This window comes from Hypoxylon fragiforme (genome assembly GCF_022984875.1).
Source record: "Hypoxylon fragiforme strain CBS 206.31 chromosome Unknown GGS25scaffold_7, whole genome shotgun sequence".
Classification (NCBI taxonomy): Eukaryota; Fungi; Ascomycota; class Sordariomycetes; order Xylariales; family Hypoxylaceae; genus Hypoxylon; species Hypoxylon fragiforme.
In genome coordinates this window covers 3116401-3127140 of record NW_026054762.1, presented here as the reverse complement: position 1 = coordinate 3127140, position 10740 = coordinate 3116401, and the positions used below count along the sequence as shown (strand labels likewise).

Below are 10740 nucleotides of genomic sequence, written 5' to 3'. Positions count from 1 at the left end.
CCCCCAGCTTTCCTGGTTCCTTGCCTTGTGTGCGTGAACCATCTCTCCACCGCTCGCTCGGTCGGTACGGGGTGCCCTCTCCGGCGGGTACCAACGTGCTTTCGCATTCCGGCCCCGTGTCACAAAAAGGGGGAGGATGAATGGTAAAGACAATCGCTAGAGTAGGGTTCATTGGAAATATATGATTAAACGAGTTTATTAGTTGCGACGATTTTGATATATTTCAACGACTGCGAAAAAAACCCTTGAGACGCCCGCTTTTCACGACGCACTTCCGCACACATACCCCCCCTCCTCCGTCCTTGCGCATTTCACCTATCGGATGCCTCGGTACTGCGTCCTACTCCCAACACGGTGAATAGCTAGCTGTAGTAGACGGCAAGATATTGCCTTTGTCTCTCAACTATGGCTCCCGCCGGCGGAGGTAACATTAAGGTGGTGGTGAGATGTAGGCCCTTCAACAGTCGAGGTATGAACGTGCACCACCTATCGAGCTGTTAGAACTAGAGAAAGCGACATTGATATTTAGGAATATAATGATGCTGACCTAACACTGTTCAGAAATCGACCGTGGAGCAAAATGTATCGTTGAAATGAAAAACAACCAGACGGTCCTTACCACCCCTCCCGAAGCAGCACATACTGGTGGTAAAGGCAAAGACAACTCTACGGTGAAAGCATTTGCTTTTGACAAGTCGTATTGGTCTTTCAACAAAAGCGACCCAAACTATGCCGGCCAAGCAAACCTACACGACGATCTCGGAAAGCCCTTATTAGACAATGCATTCCAAGGCTACAACAACTGTATCTTTGCCTACGGACAAACAGGTTCCGGTAAATCATATTCTATGATGGGTTATGGAAAAGACGCTGGTATCATACCCAACATTTGCCAGGACATGTTTAAGAGAATCGAGGACCTGCAAAAGGACAAATCCTCGCGATGTACTGTGGAAGTGTCATACCTCGAAATTTATAACGAAAGGGTCCGAGATTTATTGAATCCCTCGACTAAAGGCAACTTAAAGGTCCGAGAACATCCGTCAACTGGTCCATATGTTGAGGATCTTGCCAAGCTGGTGGTTAGTAGTTTTCAAGAGATCGAAAACCTCATGGACGAAGGTAACAAAGCGAGAACGGTTGCCGCTACAAACATGAACGAAACGTCCAGTAGAAGTCACGCTGTGTTTACCCTCATGCTCACACAGAAAAAATATGACGCGGAGACAAAAATGGAGATGGAGAAGCAAGCGAAAATTAGTCTGGTCGATTTGGCTGGTTCTGAGAGAGCAACGTCGACTGGTGCCACTGGTGCTCGACTGAAGGAAGGTGCTGAGATCAACAGGTCCCTCTCGACGCTTGGTCGTGTGATAGCAGCATTAGCCGATCTCTCAACCGGAAAGAAGAAAAAGGGGCCGGGTGGGACAGTTCCGTACCGAGACAGTGTCTTGACGTGGCTTCTGAAGGATTCTCTTGGTGGTAACAGTATGACGGCCATGATTGCCGCAATCAGTCCGGCTGATATCAACTACGACGAAACGCTGAGTACTTTACGATATGCCGACTCTGCTAAGCGAATCAAGAACCACGCCGTCGTCAACGAGGATGCAAATGCTCGCATGATCAGAGAATTAAAAGAAGAGCTGAACGTCCTGCGAAGCAAGCTAGGAGGTGGCGCTACTGGTGGCGTTGGTGGTTCAGCTGTACCCCCAGAAGAGATCTACGCAGAAGGGACTCCTCTAGAAAAACAGATCGTCAGCATCACGGCGTCTGATGGCACTGTCAAGAAGGTATCCAAGGCGGAAATTGCTGAGCAGCTAAGTCAAAGTGAAAAGTTGTTGACCGACCTGAATCAAACCTGGGAGCAGAAACTTCAAAAAACGGAAGAGATTCACAAAGAACGTGAAGCCGCTCTGGAAGAGCTTGGTATTAGTATCGAAAAGGGCTTTGTCGGATTACATACACCGAAGAAGATGCCCCATTTGGTCAACTTATCTGACGACCCCCTTCTCGCAGAATGTTTAGTGTACAACCTTAAGCCAGGCAAGACCACAGTGGGAAACGTGGAATCCAATTCTGAGCATCAGGCGAACATCCGACTTAACGGCACTCGAATTCTTCACGAACATTGCTCTTTCGATAATGCATCAGATGGTACTGTTACCATAACACCGAGTGAAGGCGCTTCTATCATGGTCAACGGAAAGCGCGTTGCCGAAACGACAAGACTGCACTCTGGTTTTCGAGTTATCTTGGGTGATTTCCACATCTTCAGATTTAACCATCCTATGGAAGCTCGCGCGGAGAGAGATGAGAATCGACAAAGTCTACTTCGTCAATCTGTGACTGCAAGTCAGCTGCAGAATTTAGATCGTACATCCCCCTCCCCGCGACCGGCCCATGACCGATCTGTGAGCAAGGCTGGCTCGGAGTTCGCAGAGAGTCGTCCAGAATCTCCCGCACCATCTCGGAACGGTCGAGATACTGATTGGTCATTTGCACGGCGTGAAGCTGCTAGCGCTATTCTTGGAACAGATAAAAACCTTCAAAGCTTGAGTGATGAGGAGCTCAACGCGTTGTTTGAGGATGTTCAGCGCGCAAGAGCTGAGCGTGTCAACGACCGTGAGGGCGATGAGGATCTGGAGTCAAACACATCATATCCAATTAGGGAGAAGTATATGTCGACTGGTACGCTCGATAACCTCTCGCTCGATACAGCACTGACGATGCCATCCACCCCCAAAGCTGGTGAAGCAGACGACCGGCTCAGGGAGATTCGAGAAAATATGCAATCGCAGTTAGAGAAACGGAAAGATGAATATCAAGGGCAACTTAAGAGCGCTGAAGCAGCCAATGTCGAAGTAGAGGAGATCAAAAGAGAAAAGGCTAGAATGGAGGAGACGCTGACACAGTTGAAGGCCGATATGCAAAAACGGCTGGAAGTTCAAAAGCAAGAATTTGAAGCCAAGATCGAAAAGCTAGATCCGCTGAAGAGACCTAAGGCAAAACCGAAGTTATCAGAAGAAGAAATTGAAAGGGCCAAGGAGGTTGTCAACCATTGGAAGAGCCGACACTATGTTCAGATGGCCGAAGCCGTCCTGCAGCATGCAGCTACTCTTAAGGAGGCGCAGATCATGAGCGAAGAGCTAGGAGAGAACGTCGTTTTCCAGTTCACTGTTGTGGATATAGGCCACGCCCGTTGCTCATCCTACGATATGGTGTTGAATGATGTTCCAGGCGAAGGCGAAGATTTGGCTCTTGATGAGGCGCACAAACCCTGTGTAGGAGTTCGCGTTGTTGACTACAAGAATGCAGTTGTCCACTTGTGGAGCTTAGAGAAGCTTCATGATCGCGTCCGACACATGCGCCAGATGCATCAGTACTTGGATCAGCCAGAATATTCGCAGCATTTCAAGTTAGATAACCCCTTTGTCGAGAATTGCATGCCTGAGTATTCTCTTGTCGGCGAGGTTGATGTCCCTCTTCGAGCCGTTTTCGATAGCCGAGTTCAAGACTTCGCCTTGGACGTCCTATCACCTCACACTTCCCATGCCATTGGAATCATCAAGCTTTCCCTAGAACCATCTAGCGCCCGAGCTCCATCGAGTACTCTAAAATACAATGTCGTTATGCACGACATGGTTGGGTTCGCCGAGCGAGAGGGAACAGATGTGCATGCCCAGTTGTTTATCCCCGGCGTGTCGGAAAGCGTTACCACAACCCAGATGATCAAGGACTTTGATGAGGGCCCGATACGATTTGACAGTGTTCACAGCATGAGTGTTCCATTGTTTGGGCCAAGGGAAGTCAACCTTAGGATTGCCATATTCGCTAAAGTCTCTGCAATGCATCTTGACAAGTTGCTCAGCTGGGACGAGATGCGCGATTCTAGTCCAAGCAACGAACGCAAATCTCAAGGTGCTCGGATCAACGAGACCCAATTTTATACCGAAGAGAAGCATGATATGTTGGCTCGTGTGCAAATCCTTGAACTGAATGAAGGGGGCGAATACGTGCCTGTAGAGGTCACACAAACAAGTGAATTAGATACCGGTACCTTCCAGTTGCATCAAGGGCTCCAAAGGCGCGTGGCCATCAATCTCACACACAGCTCTGGAGATGCATTGCCATGGGAAGACATCGGTTCAGTTCGGATTGGCAAGATCCAGCTCGTCGATCACGCCGGCAAAAATCCCGACCTGGGTTCTCCAGCCCCTGATATACCTCTCAGACTAAGCTCAAAGCCCACATTTCGCCAGAATGCAAATGGCACCCGGGCCATGACAATCGTTGGACAATGGGATTCTAGCTTACATAACTCCCTCTTGCTAGACCGGACAACGGCGGACAAGTATAAAGTCCAACTGACGCTGTCCTGGGATATTACCGCCGATAATCTTGCTGAGCCAATGAAATTCTCTACGAATATGAATTGCCAGATTCTAGGGAGGACATTCGTCCGCCAGACATCAATGCTCTCGTCTCTGTTCCAGCACGTAAGGATTGTACATTCTTCGACGGCTATCTTTACTCTGAAAATGCGGCCAGCCCCAATAAAACGAGTTGGTGATTTATGGAGAATGAACAGTCAACATGACTACGTAAAAGGCGAAGAAAATTTAAGCAATTGGGTCCCAAGAGGGGTTTCTTTGATAGCCGATTATATTTCTGCTCGGAAGAAGAAGAGGCGCATTACGGAAATCGCGGCGGCCCAGCTATTCTTAAAGAAGATCGGGCTGCCAGAGCCAAAAAATCCGCCCGAAGATGACGATCATTCCGATGATGATGCCTCCCCGGGACCTAAGGCCCACGATGACGATCAAGATTCAATCAATGCGCTTCTCAATGATACTCCCAATGACACGCCTCAGACATCACGACCATCCACACCAAAGCAACCGGGGTCTGCTGAAGACGAGCAAGATGCAACACTCCTGCCGGAACAAACTGAGGAGCCTGTTGAGCTACCGCCCGCAGAGCCCCCACAGCCGGAGTACGATGAGCATGAGACCTTTCTACTAAAAAGATGCCTCAAATTCTGGTCACAACTTCCCGATCCTGCAACTCGCATTCTTGGCCCAGCAAACACGGCACCCCCTTCAGATGGTATCGCGCCCGAATCGAGTACGCCCCCTCGACTTCTCTCCACCATCATTCGTGTTCCCAAGAACCCGAAGGTACTCAAAGGCGGCTATCTGTTAGTCCCTAACAGCGACTATAGCAAATGGGTCAAGCGATTTGTGGAACTTCGGCGGCCCTATCTGCACATTCACAACGTTACGGACGGGGACGAAATAGCTATCGTCAGTCTGCGTAATTCCCGCGTTGATAGCCAGCCGGAAATTTTGGCGCTGTTCAATGGCTACGACGACGAGCCCGACGTGTTTTCTCCACCAAATGGAAATTCCCACGGAAACTCCCAGTCGGGCCATCAACGATCATCCTCAGTCCAAACCGGGTCTACGATAAGGTCTGGGAATTCGCGGGCTTCGGGTCCCAGTCTTGGGGGACTGAGCGACCGTTTACAGGCGGGGGTATTTGCTGTTTATGGAACAGACAACACATGGTTGTTCGCAGCTCGCAACGAGCGTGAAAAGCATGATTGGATTTATCGAATTGACCAGAGTTATTTCTCTGGAACCGCAAGCATGAGTGGCAGTGGTGCTGTTAGCCCGCAACCGAGGAATTACTTGTTAGACGCTGATTGATTGAAATATCCTCCCATCCAACCTACAAACCATATCTACCGGCAGGTACTTACCTACCTACCTACTAGGTATACATCAAAGCAGCCAACCAGCCAGTCTGGTACTATTTGGATGCTACGACCTCACGACAGTCTTCAGTTATTATAATGGAAGCATATACTGGTTGGGATAGTTGACAAGACACAAGACGGCGTTGCTTGTTTTTCCTTTTTATTTTAGAATACCCCCAGTTGTATCAACGAAGCCAGCAGGCCTTCTGTACATATCTTTTTAGATCAATACCCTTGCCGACCAAGTCTTTCGGTCGCGGAAAGGGGTAAATAAAAAATGAAGGTAAACACACATTGCGCAAGAGGGGATAAGGCGAGGGGGAAAAAAAGGAGCCGGATGGGCTCCCCTTTTTTTTGTTGACTCTCTCTTCTTCCCGTTGTCGAATAAAAACGATCTTGGTGGTTTTTGTTTGGTGCCAGTCAGTCAGTCGAAGGTAGATAGACGCGCGCGGTATTGATTGATACCACTCACTAGGCTGGGTTGGTCGTCGTTATATAGTTGAATCAGAAAGAGGTTCGTGTGCAGAGAGCACCCGACTCCCGTGATATATATAATTCAAGTTTTCTGAAAATAGGGGATATGCTGTGTACCTAGATCTGCTGATGAGAGTTGCTTGATCTCTTTTCAGGGTGGGCTGCTTGTGGGAGGATACCTACGTTAGGTAGGTACGCACGCATTGGATAGACTGATTACCAAGCACTCCCGGCATCGTTCCCGCCGCGAGGATTTCCGGTCCCCGGGGAGGCCAAGCCGGTCTATGTCCTAAACTACCTACCTACCTACCTACCTACCTAGGATTGTTCAAGTTCCGCGATTCTTGCTTTCATGTACTCCCCGGTCAGATGCCAATAAAACATGCTCTTCCACTGAGACATCGTTGATGTCCTTACCTACATACGTACTATAAAGTCTTCAGGTCTAGAACACAATTAATGAAGCTCCGCATCGTCCTTCTCGAGGTTATGAATTGTGCATAAATTGAATTGCTTGTCTATGCCTATGCCTATATGTCTCCATACTGTCCCATCCATCCTATAAGCTTTCAATATCTCGATCGCACGTGCTCCTTAATGAGCACCACCTCTTTAGACTCGACTAGACTACCCCCTGGGATACCTAACCCTCTAATTAGGTACCTAGAGTAGCATGACAACAGTCGAGGGTTGATTTTTTAGCAACCTGGAAGGGAAATCCGGGATATAACGCGTTGTATATCGTGTTGTATGTAATAAAGCGGATCAATTGCTAGATAATTAGTCGCCTCGCGTAGCAAGTCATCCGGTCCAAGGTAGGAGTTGGCGACGAAAGAGGTAAAAACGTCTTGCCACAATGCTACCAAAAAAGAATTGTGGCGGCACACGGCGGTGAAGATCGTAGCCGATGTTGCTGTTCGAGCCATGCTAGTCTGATTTCCTGTTGTGTCGAGGTGTCGAGGTGTCTCGATACTGCACACTGGTCTGTCTACCTAGGTCAATACACGACATTAAATTCATGCTCTCAAGAAAGAATAGCTCAGACCTACAGTAACCTCACATCTCGCCCATTTTACAAAAAGGCCGATATGGTTTCATTCCCGGGTCACGATCATGTGGCTTGCCGGTGACCAAGACTCATGCGCTAGCTAGGGGAATAGACTACGAAGGTTGAGGACTAGTTAATGCGCTCTCCCATCGGATTTAATCCTCGTCAAGTGGCAAGGCCCCGGAAGTCTGGGTTACGAAATGTGGTCGACGGCGAGTCTGGCTGCATTGCTCAAAGTGGAATACTGTCGGGATTGCGTTCCGAGTAATCGTGCGCTAATTCAGAGATATACTACGGCGTGCCTTCGTGTGGTGAGGTAACCGTTCTCTACCAATTTTAAATTCTATCCCATGCAGCCAAGGCACTCGTCAGTTGGAAGCCGGCATGTGGGACATCTAGGGTCCGGAGCTGGAGCAGATTTAGGATCTTTAGCCGATGCTTTTGATTCGCTGGATGGAAAACCGTAACCCTCTTTGCGGCTAAATAGATGTAGAGGCCCATACTCGTTTCGCAGAGCAGGCCTATCACATATATCGTGTGTTTCACCTAAGAAGGGATTTTAGCCAAACAGGGGGAGCTTTCTTCACTGCTCTCACTGCTCTCACTGCTCTAAGGGATCAGTACCTGGCTTCACCCCGGCTAGAGACTAACCATTGCATACAGTCTCCCATGGGGAAGCAATATATCGTACTGCAGATCGTTCCAGGTGGAGAGGCCTTGGCAATTCCGCCTATTGTATCCGTTAACCCATGTGCAATAACTCCTGTATACCTAGCTAGGTACCAATCTTTTCTTTCGATTTGTCTAAACATCGTCGTACTGAATGTCTAATGCCTGCGACTTGCTCGTCTACCTAGCTGCTAGAAGGCTCAGCAGGCCGAACCCCCACGTTCGCGAGGATTGTCGTGGAAAGTGACCCGTTTGGAATACAGATGAGAAGGCCAACTAGGACTCGGACGAAACCCTCATGAGTAAGAAATATAGTATAAATTGAGGTTTCTAAATGCTCTTTCCCCACACAGCCTCAATAGGCCCGAACGGGTGGTCATACAAGATGAAGATTAATATCTCTATAAGGAAAAATGCTAGGGAGGCGTCTAGTCCAGCCATGTGGTAATCACGGTGGCCAACGAAACCCCACAAATGCTTCCCCGCGAAAAGGGAACTTACCGGCATCGTCTACTCGGAGTGTACATACCGAGACCTTTCGCAATTAACGGGCCTGGTTCCTGATTGCAACCCCATAGATCTGAGGGCAAGGCACATATACGTCTTAAGGGTAAACTTGACCGTCTTCGTTGCAATGGGCAGTATAAGAAGCCCGACGTTCCCGTCTGGAATTGTATTTGCTATTCTTACTACCGTGCTCACTCATTACTTTTTTTTCGAAGGGTTGTATTCGAGCTGAACCGAACCGAACCGAAGATGAAGGTCTCTGCTACTAGTATGGCGGCCCTTGCCGCCGGTGCCGTCGCCGCACCATCAAACGTCTCGCCTCGCTCATCGAACAAGGCTGCCGCCGCCTGCGACTCGGCCGTCACGCTTGATGCCAGCAGCAACGTGTTCCAGAAGTACAAGCTGCACGCCAACACGTTCTACCGTTCGGAAGTAGAGAAGGCCGTTGAGGGAATGACCGATGCTGCTCTGAAGACTCAAGCAGCCAAGGTCGCTGATGTCGGTAGCTTCTTGTGGCTGTAAGTGGGAAGACATGCCAGATCTAGCGAGGAGGGTGACTGACAGAGAACTTAGCGACAACATCGCCAACATCGCCAAGTTCGATGCTGCCATTTCTGACCTTCCATGTGAAAACATTCTTGGTCTCGTGATCTACGACTTGCCCGGTCGTGACTGTGCCGCCAAGGCTTCCAACGGTGAGCTCAAGTACAACGAGCTCGACAAGTACAAGACTGAGTACATTGACCGTATGTTTTGACCACTAGCTATTTGAAAGTATGATTCGAGTGCTGACTTAATAACTAAAAGCCATCGTTGAGAAGATCAAGGCCAACCCCAACGCGGCCTTTGCTCTTCTGATCGAGCCCGACTCTCTGCCCAACTTGGTCACCAACGCCGACTTGTCCACCTGTCAAGAGAGCGAGACCGCTTATGAGGAGGGTGTCGCATATGCGCTCAAGAGCCTTAACCTTCCCAACGTCGTCATGTACATCGACGCTGGCCACGGTGGCTGGCTTGGCTGGGACGCCAACCTTAAGCCGGGTGCTGAGGAACTCGCCAAGGTCTACAAGGCCGCTGGCAGCCCCAAGCAGGTTCGTGGCTACGCCACTAACATTGCTGGATGGAACTCCTGGTATGCTACTTCATCACACCCATCGCATCCCATAACTTGTGACCGAAAACTTACATAGGCTGACAATTCAAACAGGGACGAGGAGCCCGGCGAGTTCTCCGACGCGTCCGATGCCAAGTACAACTCGTGCCAGAACGAGAAGACGTACGTCACCAAGTTCTCGGCTGCCCTCAAGACGGCAGGCTTCCCCGAGCACGCTATTGTGGACACTGGCCGCAACGCAGTTACCGGCCTCCGTGAAGAGTGGGGTGACTGGTGCAACGTCGACGGCGCCGGCTTCGGTGTTCGCCCAACTGCCGAGACTGGCTCGGATCTAGTTGATGCCTTCGTCTGGGGCAAGCCCGGTGGTGAATCTGACGGTACCAGCGACGAGAGCGCCACCCGTTACGACTCGTACTGCGGCAAGCCCGATGCCTTCAAGCCCTCGCCCGAGGCTGGTGAATGGAACCAGGCTTACTTCGAGATGCTCCTCAAGAACGCCAACCCCAAGTTTTAGGCAATTGAGAAGGATAGTCGAACTTGGTAGTCATACCTGGTAATGGTACCTGACATTCATACCTGCACATGTGGTACAGTGGTAGCATTTGGGACCGACTGGTTGGTGTGGCTAGCGAATGCAGGTGACGTGGAGCTTCAGCTCAACTCAGCCCAAGCTGCGTCCAAGTCAGCTCAAAAAGCTTGTTTCGGGCCCTATGGCATGGCTCGATGCAACTGCAGATGCGACGCTGGTTCCACGCTGATTTCCTCGTTCGACTTTGTGTTAGATTGGAAAATTCTACTGTATATAGCTTCTGCGCAGTACATATAAATTTCTTGACCTTATGATATATGACATGATGTTCTGGCCCTTGCAGGATTAAAAATAGAAATTCGTGTTTGCCAAGGGTGTATGAAGTGATCTTGGATTGTTGATTCGATGTTGAATCAATGGTAGAAAAAGATGGAAAAGATGGAAAAGATGGAAGAATCTCTTGGAAATAAATTGCCCAATCTTGGAAAATTTAGGGCACTGGGACCGGGTTTGGGGCCTTTGGGGGAGGTGCCACGCTCTAGTGTGACGGTTACGCCCGCTACTATGGAACATTGGAACCTGTTTTAGACTTTTAGTTACGAATTAGCGCCGGCAACTCTTTCGTTATCATCATTAATCTG

The 10740-nt window shown here is 49.5% G+C and overlaps 2 protein-coding genes across 2 annotated transcripts; both read left to right on the top strand.

The window, feature by feature from the left end:
• Positions 1 to 405: 405 nt before the first annotated feature.
• On the top strand, positions 406 to 5708 carry GGS25DRAFT_524169 (kinesin heavy chain; the record flags this gene model as incomplete). The annotated part of the gene is made up of 2 exons (XM_049264554.1): positions 406 to 469; positions 562 to 5708. The coding sequence occupies 2 exons, from the start codon at positions 406 to 408 to the stop codon at positions 5706 to 5708; spliced, it is 5211 nt and encodes a 1736-aa protein (XP_049115166.1).
• A 2997-nt stretch (positions 5709 to 8705) lies between these two features.
• Positions 8706 to 10454, top strand: GGS25DRAFT_533584 (glycoside hydrolase family 6 protein; the record flags this gene model as incomplete). The annotated part of the gene is made up of 4 exons (XM_049265686.1): positions 8706 to 8974; positions 9030 to 9202; positions 9264 to 9588; positions 9664 to 10454. 4 exons carry the CDS (start codon positions 8706 to 8708, stop codon positions 10082 to 10084), a joined length of 1188 nt encoding a protein of 395 aa, XP_049115165.1. The 3' UTR covers positions 10085 to 10454.
• Between the last annotated feature and the right edge of the window lie 286 nt (positions 10455 to 10740).